The sequence below is a fragment of the Acanthochromis polyacanthus genome, chromosome 20, assembly GCF_021347895.1.
Source record: "Acanthochromis polyacanthus isolate Apoly-LR-REF ecotype Palm Island chromosome 20, KAUST_Apoly_ChrSc, whole genome shotgun sequence".
NCBI lineage: Eukaryota > Metazoa > Chordata > Actinopteri > Pomacentridae > Acanthochromis > Acanthochromis polyacanthus.
Window position 1 is genome coordinate 15,261,082 of NC_067132.1, and position 19,450 is coordinate 15,280,531.

General features: G+C 42.7%; 1 protein-coding gene across 4 annotated transcripts in view; it reads left to right on the plus strand.

Moving 5' to 3' along the window:
• zfhx4 (zinc finger homeobox 4) overlaps positions 1-18,815 on the plus strand; it is a 94,302-nt gene extending 75,487 nt beyond the window's left edge. For all 4 annotated transcript variants that reach the window (XM_051940610.1, XM_051940609.1, XM_022193711.2 and 1 more), the window contains exons 8-12: positions 6,295-6,428; positions 7,608-7,808; positions 8,266-8,386; positions 8,522-13,924; positions 14,436-18,815. In XM_051940610.1, coding sequence (XP_051796570.1) covers positions 6,295-6,428; positions 7,608-7,808; positions 8,266-8,386; positions 8,522-13,924; positions 14,436-16,030 — 7,454 coding nt within the window. In that variant the 3' untranslated portion in view covers positions 16,031-18,815. The remainder of the gene's footprint in view (positions 1-6,294; positions 6,429-7,607; positions 7,809-8,265; positions 8,387-8,521; positions 13,925-14,435) is intronic.
• The last annotated feature ends 635 nt before the right edge of the window (positions 18,816-19,450 follow it).

Consider the following 19,450-nt stretch of genomic DNA (forward strand, 5'->3'; position numbering starts at 1 on the left):
TGGATATTACCAGGCAATGTCCAGGCCCCAGATTATTTTTTAATCAAATCAGTTTGCGTGCTTGTAATTTATAAGCGCCTTGCATTAATCTTTTCTCGTTCTTGTGCCCTCTCCGATGACATATTAATTTTTCATAAGCGTAGGATTAGATGGGGGGGTCTGTGTATATGTTTTTCTAATATTGCACTGCATCCCTGCAACCCTTAAATTAGTTTTTTTTTCCTGCACCCTCCCTTCATTTTTCTTTCTCTCCCATTTTTTTTCCTGGCTCAATCCATCCCTTAATTGTTGTCCAATCTGTGACCCTATCACAGGCATTAGTTCGGATAGAAAAACAGCACAAGATAGAAAGAGGGGGATGGAGGAGGAGGGGGGAAAGAGACTGTTTATTCGTTTGTAAGAATGGCAATGCTGTAAGCAGGGAGGGGCAACAATCTGTAAAAGGCAGCTTGGTGGGTTTTTTTTTTTTTTTGTTATTTTGGGCGAGGTATGGAGCACATAATGCCTCTGCTGCGAGGCTGTGGTCGGGATAGCCCCGGCTTTGTTAGATTTGATTTACCCAAATAAGAATTCATATGGTCTTCTTATGTATGAGATGGAAATCCATGGCTGGAAATGAATATTGCATAGGGTCTCTCTATCCTCCCGTTTTTTCCCCCTCTGTCGTTGCATGGGGTACTCATTCTTTCTCCCTCTACTAATGTCTCACCCCCCCCCCAACTCACACACACCTTCCAACTCCTACCCTCTACACCCTCTATCCATCTGAAACTCCCTCCCCACCTCCTCTTCCTAGCATGCCATACCTAGCTCCATAATGTGAGGCTCAATGAGGCAGAAGGAGAGCTGAGTGAGGCTGGGGCCTATTAGTTTAGCTAGTCATCTATCTTTCAGCTCTATCTCTCTGACAGGCCTGTCTGACGGACTGGCGGGGAACCACCATCCATGCATTTACCGCTGCATATTACCACCAGCGTCATTTAACACCGCCGCACACATGCAAAGAAGCAAACTGACAGTGTCCAGGTTCCTCCTACTTTAAAGCATGTGTTCTTGAGTGTAGCTTGAGTGTAGCTGCATCTATTTAATAAAGCACAAATGTATGTCTTTTATATTTCATTTCAGGGTCACATGTTAGTTTCACTAGTTTCAATTTGCATTTAGAGTTTTCAGAGTTGAATGCCAGAAAACGTAAAGGGGATCATGGTATGTCAGCGTGTTGCTTTGCTTGGACCTTGTTTTTTTTTTGTTTTTTTTTTATTTTAAAGCGGGCAGATTGGGCATCTCCTTCATCAATCCCAAATCTCAGGCAAGCTTGAATTGTTAAGATGTGTGTGCGTGTGTGTTTGTGTCCATATGGAGATCTCGAGGGAAGGGATTACACTGTGACCAAGTGAGCAGTGTGTTTGCGCACTTCATCTCCAAGACCAAGATCCTTTAAACAAAGAGGGGCAGATAGATAGATAGAGATAGAGAGAGGAAGAGGGAGGCCGAGAGAGATGGAAGGGGGAGGGGCAAGGAAAGACAGAAAGAGCTGTTTTCCTTTGCTTCATTTGCGTTGTCTTTTTTAATCCCATGTCACTTTAGATTAATTATAATCCATGTTACATTTTCCATGCAAATGTCCTCGATGTGGATTACTTCCAGATAGCTTTGTGTCGTGCGTGTAGATAGCACATGTCGCCACCGTGGCTCAGGGGCCCACTTCTTATAAATACCCACTTCTTATAAATAACCCACTAAACAAAGGCCTGAGCATGGAAATGAGCCTGTCAGGCAGCCTAAGGAAATTACAGATCTCTACCTGCTTCAAATTAGCAAAGAAATTACTCATTGTTTCTACAGTCAAATGTTATGTATTCATTTTGTGTACAATGTTGAATTGTGAAGATAAGAGGGAAACAAAATGCAATCGCATGCAAACAAGATGTGATGTTAAATATTCCATAATAGCTTGTTCATATTCAGATTCTTTAAAGTATTTTTCATGTGCATGCATCTCGCAAATTCGGCCAACTTGAGAGGATAGCTGTGTTCCTTTTCTGTCTCTCTAATATGAGATTAAAATATATTAAAGATATTAGCATGTTTAATTACAAGCCTGCAGCAGTTCCTTTGTGCATGTATGTGTGTTTCTGTGTAATGACAGCTTGTTGAATGTCTCAGACGATTTGTCAAATGTGACAAGGCCATGCTCATATTTATCTCTCATTAGAACACAAGCTGGAGATGGAAGAGAATGGAAGGCTAGTCATTAAAAAAACACAAACTACAAGACAGCTGCTGTTTAATAGCCTCGCTTTTCCCCCCTCACTCTCTCTCCATCTGACTGTCTCTGCCTCTCTCTCCATTTCACTCCTTCCCAGCCTCTCTCTCCCTCTCTGTACCTCCCTCCGGCTAGATCTGGGCCTGCTGAGTGCTTCAGTGGGAGTTTGGGGTTCAGAGTGTGTTGCTGTAATGTTATCAGGTGACCGGGGGTCAGCCTAATGCGTAACCTCAGAGCAGTAGGCCAGTAAATCATGCTGGCCGGCCCTCCCTGGTCCGCTTTGGCCAGCTCTCCCTGCTAGATTTACTGCTCCGTAACCTTAGCCAGTCTGCCAGGGCTCAGGACAGCTAAATTGAATACTAAATCCAAACTACCCAGCCCCCCCCCCCCACAGACCCCCTCTCCGTGCTCTGTGTTTGTGAGTTTTTTTGTATTTTCGTGAAGTGAAATGGCAGGAATGGAATCATCAGTGGAATTATTTTGCAACCCTAATGAAAGAACAAGCATTACAATAGCTTGATTGTTTTCAAATCGTTCTCCAAGACTCGATCCTGAAGATGAAGTTGTTTTCGTATGAAGTGTGATGTACGGATTCGATGATATGCTCGTTCATCGCTTGAAAATCGCTTGAAAATTCCATTTGGTTGGTTTAGTTTGCACAACATATCTTACCATTTCTGACACAAAAGGGCAGATTCTAAAATAGATCCACGGGAAAGAAAAAAAAACCATTAGCTATGATGGTATTGTTGATCCTCCTGCCTTTCGAGGAATTATTTGGAACAGAAATACCTTGAGGCGAGGCTACGGGCTTCTCTGTCCTTCACTATAAATTTTTTTCTTGCTCTTCACTCCATTTCTGCCTTTTCCTCCATTGCTCTGAACTTCTTTCCATTTGAATGCCCACTTGCGTGTATATAAGTGTGCGTATATGCGGCTCCCTAAACACCATTGACAGTTGCAAATAAAGATGAGTGGTGTGTGTGCCGCTCTCTCCCCCATGCAATGCAAAAGGGGTTGAGTGTCATAAATCACCTTTTGATTTATCTAATCAAGCAAGGTCCTGCTCCATGCAGACATTTGTCATTGGCGGTGGGGGCTGGAGGTGAGGAGGGGCCAATTTCAGGTTTTATTCTGTCCCTCTACTTCACTGGCTGGGCTGCAGCTGCTGGAACCTACATAAGGACTCAGGGATGGAGGGAAGGTGGGACGGGAGGGGAAAGAACAGGGAGGAGGAGGAAAAAGGACAGTCATTAAGTATGAGGTGCAGACTCAGAGACAAAGGGAAAAGAGAGGAGAGTCTCCTGCCTTGTTCTCAATTGTGGCCTCTGCTTTTTCTGTCTAATTATTTTAGCTATCCCAGCACTGTTGAGGGTAAGAACATGAAGCTCATCAAAACAGAGATGCTTATGTTTTCTCTCATAAATTTACTAATTTTGTTTGGCTCAGGCTAGCCATTGTATTTATTTGTCTGTCAGGTGATTATATCCTTGGAAGACGCTAATTTTGAACAAAACTCAGCCTCAAAACAACTTTGTTATTCACTGGCAGGGCTTGCCATTTAAAGCTCTTAAGTGACCATAGAGATACTGTGAACTGCTCTCTCAACATTCAGGGTTAACCAACTGTTTTCCTTTGTGTGAGTTTCATAAGTGTTTGTGAAAGCACTAGGTCAAAGACGAATCTAAACCAGAAGGACAGATCTTCATGTCGCTTCATGCGTGTGCGCGCGCGCACACACACACACACACACACACACACACACACATTGCACAAACGTACATTTACATTCAACATGACGGTAATCAATGGTGATGTGTGGGCCCTTTCCCCCGCCGCATTGTAAATGTGTTTGCAGGCTCTTGTCCGACAATCGCCTCATCTCCTTTTGCAGGGATGTAATTTAGTTGCAAATTGACTGGAAGACGGAGGCAAAAATTGAAAGTTGAAATTAGAAATAGCTATAATAAATATGGGAGGCGGGGCGCAGACTTCGGAAAGGTCAGGTGATATGACGGGTGCTTCCAGCCTGGACCGATCTGACCAATGGAGTGTCAGAGGCCCGACATGAAGCACGTAATACACACACATATATGCACATAGACACACACACACAAGCCCTGCAGGGGCCATCACAAGCGGTGGAAGACGAGATTACCTCGCTCTTCTGAGCTGCAGAGCAATTCTCGGATGTTCTTGGAAATTCACATTGTGCCCTTGTGTTTTTTTTTCTCTCCCTCTCTCTCTTTCTTCCTTTCTTCCCTCCCTCCCTCTCTCTTGTCACTTTCCTTGACAGGCCAATATTTCAGGCTCCAGATATAGGGGATTACAAATAAAATAAGTGGAACGCCTACTTAATGCAACAGAATTAAAATGCATGAACGGGCCGGAGGAATTGATATGCGCCCAATACAAACACGAGCCACAGAATAATATGAAATACAAAATGTTTTTTTTCAACCCCCTCTCCATGTATCAGTGCTTTGATTTCCCTTTTTTTCCATTTGTGCATCTAGCGTGAAGCGTTGATTCGCAAGAGTGAGGCTCACATATTGCCTTGAGTGACCAGACGAGGGAGGGGACGCAAGAGAGGAGGGGGGAGATGGCTTAGGGAGAGAGGGAGGAAGAGAGCAAGGCAGAGGGAGGGAAGGAGGGAGGGAGAGTTGCTGTTGCTGTGTCTTTGTGTTGTGCAGAGTGGGTAAATTGCAGTGGCAGAGTATAGCAGGGCCTGCACGGCCTGTATCTTAGGATGAGGCTAATGAAAGATTTATCAGCGGCTGCAGCATTTACTAAATACAACCAGAGGCTGATCTCTCCACACTGAGCCCTGCTGTTAACGTCACACACGCTTACACACACACACACACACACACACACACACACACACACACACACACACACACACACACACACACACACACACACACACACACACAAATAGACACACACACGTAGTGCTGCTACTGTACCACCAGCCGTGACCAAGCCCTGAAAATTTAGCATCTTATACAGACACAGGAGTTGTTGAGGCAGCTGGGGAAATGTATATGAACTAATGAAGTGTATAATATTACCATAACATATAATGTATGTCGTGCTGTGATAATGAGCCTGCCTGAGTTTTTCTCATTTTGCATGTCCTCAGGGCAGAAACATGTTAGTGTATATGAATGTGAATAATACAGTCCGTGCTTGTATCCATGGTACTGTTGTCTTGGTGTCAAATCATTTTTTAAATCCTCACCAATGTCCTACAGAATATTAATTTGGTAGACTTCTTTATGTTACTCACTCTGTTATCTATATATAAATATTTGTTGGTCAAAGTATAATTGATACAACCACAAAATATCAGATTTGGTCAGGATGTCAATTTATTCTCAAATTTGTCATTTTTTGGCATGCTGTAAATGAATTTTCCCATCTCTCATATTTATGATCCTGCTGTCGATATCTTCAATTTCTTGTTGAATTTTGAAATACGTAAGAAGCTTTTTGTACAGAAAATTGAGGAATACAGCCATGGCCATAAGTTTGGACACAGCATGACTTACTATGTCTGTTTTGATGTCTATTACAGAACATAACTAATATTTTTTGACAGCACCGGTTTAATTAGTCAACAAATCAACAAGGGACATAATATTATCAATAAATTCCAACAATTGGAACAACTTTGTTCCCAAAACATAATATTAGAAGAAAATAACAAAAAATGCAGTACTTTCACAACCAAATTTGGTAAGAATAACAAAATGACACCAAACTCTTTTGATGTTTTTTTAAAATATGAAACTTAATATAGTTCTCAGGAGTTGTGTACTGTATTGTAAGTGACAATTTTGTGGTATTTTCTAAGATTCACAAGCGTCATGGTACTTGTGTCCAAACTTATGGCCATGGCTGTATGTCTCAACTTGGATTACCCAAATGCAGACATATAAGCTGTAAATAAAAACAATACAAAGTTGACGAGAAGCCGTCCTCTTTAATGCTTTATGTTGTGTCCAACCATTTCTGTCTTCTAGGAGTGAATGCCATATCAAAAGAGGTTACCGGACCGAATGCTATGGTTAAACATTCCCTCCTGCCAGATCGACAAATTGAAAGTCCACCTAAAAGGCCAAAGTCCGCTGAGGGGAAGACTTCAGCCAATGACCAGGTAAAGGTTTGTCACATATCTGATGGAAACTGCCTCCTGGCAGCTATAAGACAGTGTGTTCTAGCTCCTTCCCAAAGTGTTCGAAGTGTACTTATGGGGACCATGCACCTACAACTGTTTTCACCTTTCACCAAAGAAAATGTGTGTAGGTTTTGGAAACTTGTGTGTATCTGTTTAAAGCAGGCATTTGGCACTGCATATTCCAATGCTTCTACAATATGTTGTTGGATGTACAGAAAGTAAATAGCTAATGAGGCAGGTTGGTTTTCATAAGCACTAATTATAACTAACCTTCACTGTCACTGTGGGATGGGCTAATGGGGAGATACTTAACTGTAAGAAGCAGAAATGCTAAGCCAAGCATTTAGCAATTGCTGGCGCCGGCTTTCATTCAAAGGGTTAAATGCATCCCGCCATTCCCTCCCTGACAGAGCTTTTTAGCATCAAGCACAATAGGCCAGCCTTTGTGTTCTAAGTGGAATACCTGCACTAGCCTTGGGCCTCCCACCCTGCGTCTTTTCCCCTTTTTGCATCTCTTTAAATTATATGTGTTTTTAAATTAGATTATGAAGTATTAGCTCGTCTGGTTCTGGGCCCTGCAAGGAGGGAGGACTTAGTCATTTCAGAAATGGATTCTATTAAGACAGGTGGTAGGGAGGCAGCTATGCTCAGAGTACTCCCTGTAATGAGGGCAAGGCGCAGCTTGGGAGAGTACACACCTTTGTCATCTGTAATCTCCTGATTAGAAATTCTGGCCAATCATGTTTTCTACTAATAAAATTGCTTGAGTTGAGTGACTTAAGTGAATTACATGAAACATGGTTGATCTACATTTTCTGTGTTAAGGTGGGCATGGGAACTGATGGCGAGAGGTGAATGTGTTAGGTTGAAGTGAGTGAATAGTGAAGAATGCAAAAAAAAATTAGATTTTGCATGTATGGGATCATTTTAGCCCCTAATGATGGTTTATGCAGGTTGTTTTTTGTGGCAGCCACGTATGTTATTGACTGTGTAGTGCAAGAATGTTTCCCACTGAAGTGCATTAGGTGCAACAAAAAAAAGTAATTCCTGTCCCCTTGGATTAATTTTATATACACAGAATGTCAGTTTCCTTGGATATCATTTCATTATTTCTCCATTTCCAACCAGATGCTTATTATGCTATCTTGTTTTTTTTAGGTTCAGCAGTGTCCATACTGCAACTACAGCAGTAAAGATGCCAACCGTATGCAGCTCCATGTGATGTCCCAGCATTCCATGCAGCCGGTGATTCGCTGTCCACTGTGCCAGGATGTCCTAAGCAACAAGATTCACTTGCAGCTGCATCTCACTCACCTTCACAGTGTGGCTCCAGACTGTGTGGAAAAGCTCATTCTGACTGTACGTAGAAGTAATGAGGATGAATAAGATTTGTGTGTGTGTCAACAAAAGGAATTGCATTTTACAAAGGAATTGCATATTCAAAACAAAAGGATCACTGGATAATGATGTAATTTATTATTTAAAAAATTGAAATTTTTTGTAACATTTTATCAGAAATGTCCAGTGACAGTAGCTCTCTGCTAGATGACATGGGAGCAGAACCAAAACAGACATGGCTATCCCAGTCTTCTAATTAGTTGAAGGCAAGGTTGCCATAATTCATATCCCATGTATTTATTGTTGAGATACTACCACAAACTTGATTGTTTTCTACTCAGCAGAGCTAATTCTCTCTTCGCATAAGCTATTTCAAACAACTTGACACACTTACTCAACATGTACTATATATACTCTGCAAACTGTGTCATTATTGCAAACTGACATGATAATGATGACATTTTGTTGATCTTGATAGGTTGTTGGACCTGACACAGCAACACCAAATAATGTAATGCATCCCCAAACTGGACAAGAGAAAAGTCTCGCTTTAATGGATTCCTCTACCTCTCTTACTGATGGGTCAGGAAAGTCTCAAGGTGAGCAGAATGTGCTATTTGAATGATTTTCTTTTTTGTCATTAACTTGTCTGTGTGATAATAAAGTTTATCTGATATAAATTAGCAATAATTGATGAAGTGTATTGTTCTTCAAATTCTACCTTCTATTTGCAGGAAGCATCTCAAAGGATGAGCTGACCAATCAAGACAAGAATGAATTAGATCTGCAGGGTGAGGAAATCAAGCCCCCAAAGGAGGGCTCAGAGGCTCCAGACTGGAAGAGAGCTAGTGGATTAGGACATGATAGCAAATCCCCTGATACCCTCCAGGACCATCTCAGTGAGCTCCAACGACTCCAACAGCAACAACAGCAGCTCTCAGTATCTGATCGTCATGTCTACAAATATCGTTGCAACCACTGCAGCCTGGCCTTCAAGACAATGCAGAAGCTTCAGATACATTCTCAGTACCATGCCATCAGAGCCGCCACTATGTGCAGCCTTTGCCAGCGCAGCTTCAGGACATTCCTGGCTCTCAGGAAGCATTTGGAAAACGGACACCCTGAACTGACTGAAGCTGAGGTGCAGCAGCTCATAGGAAATCTGCCACTGAATGGAGATATCACTGAGAGTGAGGCCAGGGCCTTGGAGGAAGCTCAGGCCTTTGAACATGACTTGGACAAAGATGATGAAATGGACCAGGAAGAAAAGCCCAGTCCTACAGGAAGTGACAGTAGCTCTCTGCTAGATGACATGGGAGCAGAACCAAAACGAACCTTGCCATTTAGAAAAGGGCCCAACTTTACAATGGAGAAATTTCTGGACCCTTCACGACCTTACAAGTGCACAGTATGTAAGGAGTCCTTCACCCAGAAGAACATCTTACTTGTCCACTATAATTCAGTTTCTCACCTTCATAAATTAAAGAAGGTCCTTCAAGAGGCATCAAGCCCAGTTCCCCAAGAGACAAGCAACAGCATTGACAACAAACCATTCAAATGCAATATTTGCAATGTTGCCTATAGCCAAAGTTCAACACTTGAAATTCACATGAGGTCAGTACTCCACCAGACCAAAGCCAGAACAGCCAAAACTGACATGAGCAGCAGCAGCAGTGCCACCAGCACTGGTGGTCCGGTACCTGCAAAAAGTCCAGGCCCAAGTGCACAAGGGAACACAAGCAACTCAGACACTGCTAGAAGTGGAACACCCTCTTCTAACAAAGAAAACACTGTGGAACCCAAAGAACCTAACAGCAGCAACAACACAAAACAAACTGCAACTACTGATCATGTTTCAGCACAGGCAAGCAGCCACCAGTCAGCACAGTCCTCAGCCCAACTGCAACTGCAGCTGCAACATGAACTCCAGCAACAGGCTGCCTTCTTCCAGCCTCAGTTCCTTAATCCAGCTTTCTTTCCCCATTTTCCAATGACCCCAGAAGCACTGCTACAGTTTCAACAGCCACAGTTCCTCTTCCCCTTTTATATACCAGGAGCTGAGTTCAACCTTAGCCCAGAACTTGCACTGCACTCAGCAGCAGCTTTTGGAATGCCTGGCCTGACTGGATCATTCCTAGAGGACCTAAAGCAGCAGATGCAACAGCAGCACCAGTTACAACAGGCTCAGGCCCAGCAACAGGCTCAGCAGCAACAGCAACAATCCTCTCAGACACAGTCGCAAATTCAGCAACAGAAAAACCAGCAACTGCAAAACCACAAACCTAAACTGGAGTCAAGCACTGTGTCAGTTTCAGAAATACAGATGTCAAGAGAGGCTGAGGACCACCTTGAGAAAAAAGAAAGCAGAGCAAAGATGGAAAATGGAGGTGATGCATTAAATGATGGAGGGAAAGACAGCAAAGACCCCAAGAAGTCAAAGTTCTCCGAGCCATTGATTCCACCCCCACGCATTGTGTCAGGTGCAAGAGGTAATGCAGCCAAAGCACTATTAGAGAACTTTGGATTTGAGCTGGTCATTCAGTACAATGAAAACAGACAAAAAAACCAAAAGAAAAACAAAGATGGAATTGAACCAGTGGAGATGAATACTGATAAGCTTGAGTGTGGAATGTGTGGAAAGCTCTTCTCCAATATGCTTATTCTCAAAAGCCACCAGGAACATGTGCACAGTCACTTTTTCCCATATGTGGAGCTTGAAAAGTTTGCCCAGCAGTACAGAGAGGCTTATGATAAACTGTATCCAATAAACCCTGCTTCACCTGAGACTCCACCACCTCCACCACCACCTCCTCCTCCTCCACCACCTCCCCCTGCTCCAGCCCCGGTGTCAGCTCCTCAGCCTCCCTCTACATCAATGGCCAAGCCCCAAACCCCAGTACCTTCACCGGTTCCTGTTGCCCATCAGAACACACACCAAACTTCACACCAGGCGCAGCCATCTCAGCCACCACCCCCTCCTCCACCACCTACTGCCCCCTCTGCACCACCCCAAGTGCAACTCCCTGTTCCTTTGGATCTGCCCCTTTTCCCACCTCTGATGATGCAGTCCGTCCAGCACCCAGGCCTGCCACCTCAACTGGCCCTTCAGCTGCCCACTATGGATTCTCTTTCCACAGACCTTACACAGCTGTGCCAGCAGCAGTTGGGTCTTGATCCAAATTTCCTCCGCCAGTCTCAGTTTAAGCGACCACGCACTCGTATCACTGATGACCAGCTTAAGATCCTCCGTGCAAACTTTGACATCAACAATTCCCCCAATGAAGAGCAAATTCAAGAGATGTCAGAAAAGTCTGGTCTGCCCCAAAAAGTCATAAAGCACTGGTTCCGCAACACCCTCTTTAAAGAACGGCAGCGGAGTAAAGACTCTCCCTACAATTTTAATATTCCTCCCATTACTACATTGGAAGATATTCGAATGGAGCCCCAGCTTAGTGCACAGGAATACTACAGAACTGAATCATCCATTAACAAGAGGTCCTCCAGGACCAGATTCACTGATTATCAGTTGAGAGTACTTCAAGATTTCTTTGACACTAATGCCTATCCGAAGGACGATGAGATTGAGCAGCTGTCCACTGTGCTCAACCTGCCAACACGAGTCATTGTGGTGTGGTTCCAGAATGCCCGGCAGAAAGCTCGTAAGAGCTATGAGAACCAGGCAGATTCTAAAGACAACGAGAAAAAAGAGCTGACCAATGAGCGCTACATCAGAACAAGCAACATGCAGTACCAATGTAAAAAATGTAACATTGTGTTCCCACGCATTTTTGACCTGATCACTCACCAGAAAAAGCAATGTTACAAGGATGAAGATGAAGAAGGAAATGATGACAACAATTGTGAGGAATACATAGATTCTTTTGAGCAAGGTCAAATAAAGACTACCCAGGCACCTTTGGAGTTTTTCAAACAGTCCCAAACAGGAACTGCCACCAGCTCTGGGTCAAGCTCTCCAGTAATGGCCTCCCCTCGTGCTACCATGGGGAAAACTTCTCCCAAGCCAGATATTTCCCCTGAAACTGAACTTAAACAAACTGAGACCGCCCCTTCGCCAGTGATCAAGTCACTACCAGAGCCCAGACCATCTAAAGCCTGCACACCCCAGCCACCTCCTCAGAAAGCTCCCCAGCCACAAATGTCAAGACCGCATTCCCAGCCTCAGGCAGCTGCAGTGCCCTCAAGTCCACTCTCCTTGGCCCTTTCCTCACTCACAAACAGTCTCCCACATCAGATGCTTCAGTACCAGTGTGACCAGTGTAAGATTGCATTCCCTACTGTGGAACTTTGGCAGGAGCACCAGCATATGCATTTTTTGGCTGCTCAGAACCAATTCCTTCACTCTCAGTTCCTTGAAAGACCCATCGATATGCCCTATATGATATTTGACCCCAATAACCCCCTAATGGCCAGCCAGCTGTTATCTGGTGGCCTCTCCCAAATCCCTTCTCAAGGTGGCTCTGGTATGACTTCTGCTGCAGGCTCTGGGACAATGAAGAGAAAACTGGATGACAAGGAAGAAAATGCTAATGATAAAGATGGTGGAAACAGTAGTGAAGAGCAACACAGAGATAAACGTTTGAGAACCACCATCACACCAGAACAATTGGAGATTCTTTATGACAAATACTTACTTGACTCTAACCCAACAAGGAAGATGTTGGACCACATTGCACGAGAGGTTGGCTTGAAAAAGAGAGTAGTGCAAGTTTGGTTCCAAAACACTCGTGCAAGAGAGAGAAAGGGGCAGTTCAGGGCTATAGGACCCTCCCAGTCCCACAAGAAATGTCCCTTTTGCAGAGCACTGTTCAAGGCTAAATCTGCGCTAGATAGCCACATACGATCCAGACACTGGCATGAGGCTAAGCAAGCAGGCTTTAGCTTGCCCCCAAGCCCAATGATGAACCAAGACAATGAAAGAGGTGATAGCCCAAATAAGTATCATTTTTTTGACTACCCACAACTGCCTACCAAGACTGAGCCAAATGAGTATGAGCTGCCTGCCGCATCCTCAACTCCAGTCAAACCATCTGAGGCACAAGTAAAAAACTTCTTAAGCCCTTCATCCTTAAAAGCTGAAAACTGTGATGAATCTGAAGGGCCTAACATTAATTCAGCAGAAGCTTCATCTTATGATCTCAGTAAGATGGACTTTGATGAGACATCATCAATTAACACAGCCATTAGTGATGCTACAACTGGAGATGAGTATAATAACAATGAAGTTGAGAGCCTAACTGCCAATGGAGGGGACAAGCTAGGTGACATCAAAGGTGGCCTGGCGGCAATTTCCGATGGTGGCAATGAAAGGTTCCAATTCAGCATGGTGAGCCCTGCCCTCAGCTTTTCTGGAAAAGATTGTGACTCTTACTTTAGCTCCAGAGATGATGAAATGGACGAAAACAATGACAGGAGTGAATCATCAAGCCTCGCTGATCCCAGTTCCCCTAGTCCTTTTGGGGCAGGAAATCCCTTCAACAAGTCTGGGAAAGGCAACAATGCTGGGGATAGGCCAGGCCACAAACGATTCAGGACCCAGATGAGTAACCTGCAACTTAAAGTACTCAAAGCCTGTTTTAGTGACTATCGCACTCCAACAATGCAAGAGTGTGAAATGCTGGGCAATGAGATTGGACTCCCCAAGCGCGTTGTCCAGGTGTGGTTCCAGAATGCCCGTGCTAAAGAAAAGAAATTCAAGATTAACATTGGAAAGCCATTCATGATCAGTCAAGGCTCACCAGAGGGACCCAGGCCTGAGTGTACTTTGTGTGGTGTAAAGTACACTGCCCGTATGTCTGTCCGAGACCACATCTTCTCCAAACAGCACATCGCCAAAGTGCAAGAAACCCTGGGAAACCAGGTGGATAGAGAAAAGGACTACCTAGCACCAACTACTGTCCGTCAGCTGATGGCCCAGCAAGAGCTGGATCGCATGAAGAAAGCCGGTGAGGGACTCAACCTGCCTGGCCAGCAGCAACAGACTTCAGTGGACAACAATAATGCACTTCATGGCCTCAGCCTACCCTCAGGCTACCCAGGGTTATCTGGCCTTCCACCAGTGCTACTTCCTGGGGTGAATGGGCCATCATCACTTCCTGTTTTCCCACCCAACACACCTGGTGAGTTAGTATGATAAACAGTGAAAAAAGTTAAACAGACTAGAAGCTTTATGAACTGAGCTTTATGATGCACTATTTTATTCTACTATACTACTGGTTATTCTGTATCACAGTGGTGTTTGTCAGAGTCTTATTTTTTAAAAAGTATTTTAAAATTAAAAATGGTGGGACTTAGTGCATGCATAATGTCAGCATCGAAGTTGAACTGCTAATTGCTAATTCAGAGATTTTTTTTACAACAAATGTATCTATATCATGGCTTTTGATTGTTTTTTGTTTTCCCCCTTATTGTAGGTTTGGTATATTTATATTATAATATATTGGCAAATTGAAATTATCATAAAGCGCATGTGACAGTTTTGTTCCATAACAAAATCTTAACAAGACATGAAGACTCAGCCAGTGACAAATTAATCATCTTTATCGTATACAAACAAATTTCCATAATGACTTGGGGATGAATATTTAAAAATATTGAATATTTCCATATTTATATACCACTGTATTTCAGCTTTAGCGTCTCCCGGTGCTGGCATGCTTGGGTTCCCTACACCAGCCACCCCCTCTCCTGCCATGTCTCTCAGCACTACCCCAACCAAGACTCTTCTGCAGACTCCTCCTCCTCCTCCTCCACCTCCTCCTCCTCCTCCTGTTCCCTCCACACCTTTGGCAGCAGTAAACCACACAGAGCAGCAAGGCAAAGACTCCGAGAGAGACAGCAGCAAGAAACCAGGAGACAAGCCACCTCAAATGAAGGTGAAGGACAGAGAGAACGAGAGCAGCTCACGCCCTGAGACCCCCAGCATGGCCAAAAAAAGGGAGAAACCATGTCCAGCTCCAGGGAAACCAGGAATCGAGACTCAACTGGATGCCACACAGCTCCAAGCACTTCAGAATGCTCTTGCCGCAGGTGATGCCAGCTCATTCTTGGGGGGACAGTTCCTGCCCTACTTTCTTCCTGGATTTCCCAACTGCTTCTCTCCCCAGCTTCCTAGAGGGGTCCAGACAGGGGGCTACTTCCCACCACTGTGTGGAATGGAGAACCTCTTTCCATATGGCCCAGCAGCAGTCCCACAAGCTGCCATGGCCGCTGGTCTCTCCCCGACCGCTCTCCTGCAGCAGTACCAGCAGTACCAGCAGTCCCTCCAGGATTCACTGCAGAAGCAACAACAGCAGCAGCAGAAACAACTTGAGCAGCAGCAGAAACAACTTGAGCAGCAGCAGAAACAACAACAGCAGCAGCAGCAACAGAAACCAACCCCTGTGAAGACACCCCAGAGCGTACAGAGCACCACAACCAATTCCTTCAAACCAAAAGTAGCTATAGATGCTAAGGATGACAACAACAAAGGCTCTTCAACAGAAAGCACAAAAGAAGAACCGAAAACAGATACCAAAAGTACCATGGATTTTCCAGACGCTTTTATTGTACCGTCCGTCAAGCATGAGTTTATATGCAGGAAGTGCCAGATGATTTTTGCTGACGAAGATTCAGTGGTGCGTCATCAGAAGTCCTTCTGTTACTTCGGACATGCTTTTACTGACCCGCAAGAGACAGTGCTTCGAAAGGCGGTGAGCAACTACGCTTGTGTTGCCTGCAATGTGGTTGTTAACGGGAATGAAGCACTTGGCCAACACCTTCAGTCGAGCTTGCACAAAGAGAAAACAATCAAACAAGCAATGAGAAATGCCAAAGAGCATACTAGATTATTACCTCACTCTGTCTGCTCCCCTACTCCTAACACCACATCTACCTCGCAGTCTGCAGCTTCTTCTAATAACACCTTTCCTCATCTCTCTCGCTTGTCCATGAAGTCCTGGCCAAATGTCCTGTTCCAGGCCACCACAGCCCGGAAAGCTGCTTCCTCCTCCCCGTCTGCCTCTCCTCCTCCCCCCCTCTCCTCACCTTCAACGGTTACCTCAACTTCCTGCAGCACCTCAGGGGTTCCAACCTCACTACCCACCGAGAGTTGTTCAGATGAGTCTGACAATGAGCTAAGCCAGAAGCTGGATGACTTAGATAACGCGTTGGAAGTCAAGGCTAAACCGGCCTCTGGCCTAGACGCGAGCTTCAGTAGTATCAGAATGGATATGTTCAGTGTGTAGGAGTGACAAAAGGATCCCTTGCTTAAAGAAAAAAATAAGACTTTTTAAACTGCAGTTCCAAAGTTTCTCTTAACCCAAAAAATTACAGTACCAAATGATTGACTCAGGATTGTTTTTCCCATATTGATATGCTGGCAAGATATTGATTGATTTTTGTTATGGACAGAACTGTTGCAGATGCTTGACTGAGCTTATATTGTATACAAAAACATGGAGTAGGAAAAAATCCCACAGGCTCCCTTGGGGAGCTTGTTTCAAGCCAAAAACTCTCACGATAGCAAATTGCACCTCAGCTGGATTGTTTTCCAAATGCTAGCATGTACTGTATGGGATGACGATCCAGAACCCTCAAAGAGAATCTCTCTTAGTTTAGATAGGTGTAATTCAGTAGCTTTAAATTCTCAGGTCAGAACATAACATTTCTCATTTGTTAAAGCAGCAACAAGCCTGGGTACACTTGGCTTATAACCAAAACATGTCAAGCTTTATCGGACGCATTTCCTTGATGTGTATAGAGTACCAAGAGACAATATTACTGTTACAATGGACGATGTGCATATCCTTTTAGTTTTGCCCTACAAAGACAGTATGGTTTTGCCACTGAGGGAATTTAGAATGGTGAAGTAAATGTGTATGATGCCCCTGTGTTTGCCAGTTTGTATTACAACAAGCTGTATCTATTTCCCACCCCCTTTTTTCTTGTAGTATATACTAATCTGTGCCAACTCTTACCTTCTCACTTTTACCTCTGCTCACACCCTTTTCTGAAGAGGTAATAACTCTAGTTTTGATAGACTCTCTCGGATTATGTGAATATAACATTTTTCATTTGTGAATTGCTGTACTGTTACGGTACCTGCTTGTGTCTGGACTATAGTGCACTTATTTTGTTTTTATTTGTCTTTTTATTATTTGAGTAGGCCATTTGTTAATTTAATAGATTTTTTTTTCTGTTTGTATGTATGTATGTTTGTGTTTTAATTATTATTTGTGTCTATTGCAGCAGCATATTGGTCCATATTTGTTACAGGATTGATGCCTAACAATCTAGAGACCTATTTAACAATTGGTGCATCCATGAAAGCAGTACTGTATACTTGAAACTGTTAAGGTACAAGTTGGTCACAATGTTAAAAAAGGTATGATCATTTGCTATACGTTTGCAAATATGCTGCTTTAAAAGGGGGACAACAGCATTTGTGTTGTATATTGAAAACATTTTCATGTACTTGTAGGAGTTAAAACAGTGTTACACCTATACGCAGCCATTTAGTGCATAGGTTAACGTCCTCCCATCAATTCTCTGGGCACTTCTGATGATCTACAGTTAAAGTCAGCATTTGAATTTTTCCACATTTAGTGATTTCAACATTGCAAAGTATTACCTTACAACATTTTTGCTGCTACTGTGTAATGTTAATTTGCTTGCCATAAATTCTCTCAACTTTCTACCAGACAAAATACTGATCCATTAATTGCTTTGCTTTGCTTTTTTTCTTTTCTTTTTTTTTTTTTGTTGTTTTGTTATTTTTGCTGTGGAACTAAGAATGTGAAAGCTGTCAAAGGGTGTTCAATTTTTTACGAATCACTTTCTAGTTTGGTAACCAGTGTGATTCATTCCAAAGTAACAGAAGGCTATTTGTATGAAAGAAAAAGGCTTGTGAACAAAGAAAGCTAAGCTGTTGTACATATTCGTAGTTGGCTGTGCATGGTACAAATTTATTAATATGAAGAAATGCAAAAATGTATTGCTTTTGGTATTTCCTATTCTGAGATGAGCAAGTAGCATGTAATGCAACTGTTTGACAGGTTAAATCAAATCATGCTTAGTTATTGTTTCAAACAATGAAATCAAGTAACATTTCCTCTTATGTTTTATTATTGTAAAGGTGTTTTTTTTTCAAAGTTTTAAAGCAAAATGTCAGTTTTTAATTTTCTGTGTGAGCTTTTTAAATGTCATTATTTGGATTTTTAGTATTTTACATTTACTTTATTCCTGAAGACACTTTTCGATTGTGTTTCATAAGAGACATCCTGGCCTCCCAAGGTGCAATTCTGCCATTGTACAAACATGAGCGACTGTCCTGATTCCAAAGGCTTTCACAACTCTGGCTTTTTGCCTTTCCCCACTCTGTGGCTCAGCATTCTAAGACTGAACTGTCAGCTAGCATCATGTGCTAAGATGTTAGCATCAGACAGGACGCTTTCCACACCAAGGACTGGTAAAAGCTAACAAACCAACAAAAAGGATGGTCCAACAATATAACTGTACATAGATATTGCAACTGCACAGCAGCCAAAAAGAAAAAAAAGAACTTTTTAAAAAAATGGATGGATTGTGTCATGTTTCTGGGGACAGCCTTCAAAAGGTTGAAATTGGAATTGTTCTTCTGGATGTCAAAGGGATTTTCATGGCGCAATCATATCCTACACAATATGTACTCTTCAACATCTGGGTTACATAGGAAATGCACCCTGAGGTTTTAATAAGAAGAAGCCCCTATGGCTAAAACTTTAAATAAACTAAACCAAAAATGTTATTGATGTTTTATATATAGAGAGTAGTCGCATTAGTTTTTGTTACTGTACTGTTTGAGGTCTCAACTGTACCGTATCACGGTAATAACATGGTTTTGAAACCTTTTTTTTTATTTTGTCACAGACCTGTTGTCATAGTTGAAATGACGTTTATTGTAGATGGTATTTGAACAACTTCTGGAAATAGTTCATCAAGTATGTTTGTTGCTCATTGTTGTGATACATTAAAAACTGTATCTGCAAACCAGTTTGGTCTCATCAAATATTGTTTATTTCATTTTTTCCACTATGAACACTTTTGCTTGTTTGTTATCTTCAAATCTTTTCTCACATTTCATCAGATTGCATTTCACACATCTGTTTGATAGCTTTTTGGATTTGACCATACATGTTTTTATCTCACTTTATTATAATGTAAAGCTTACATTGTGTTTTTGTGTATATTGCCTTATTATATATTTAAATGTGGTTTGATTAGAAGTTTTTCAGTGAATGTGACAGTCTTTTAACTAGTATACTGAAAATGACAGCTTTAGATGCCTGTAACATTTGGAACTGAAAGGGATAACTGAACACATTTGCAGTAGTTTTTTAATAGGTTTTCACATTAACTCACAAAAATTCCCCCAAACTCTTGAGTATGCCTGTGTCATACTATTAACAAAACATGTGTTGTGTCAACATCTCAGCAGTAATTGTCATTCCAGTCACTGACAGACCAAAATTCTAAATCATATAATGGGTATTTCCCGTCATTATGCTATTTGTGGTAATCTGATTCTAAGCAGATGCAGGGGATTATGTTTGGAAGTATCTGCTAATCTGGATCTGATCAGGTGCTACTCTAGAACCCTCACAGTGTAAGGGAAAAGTCCACGATAT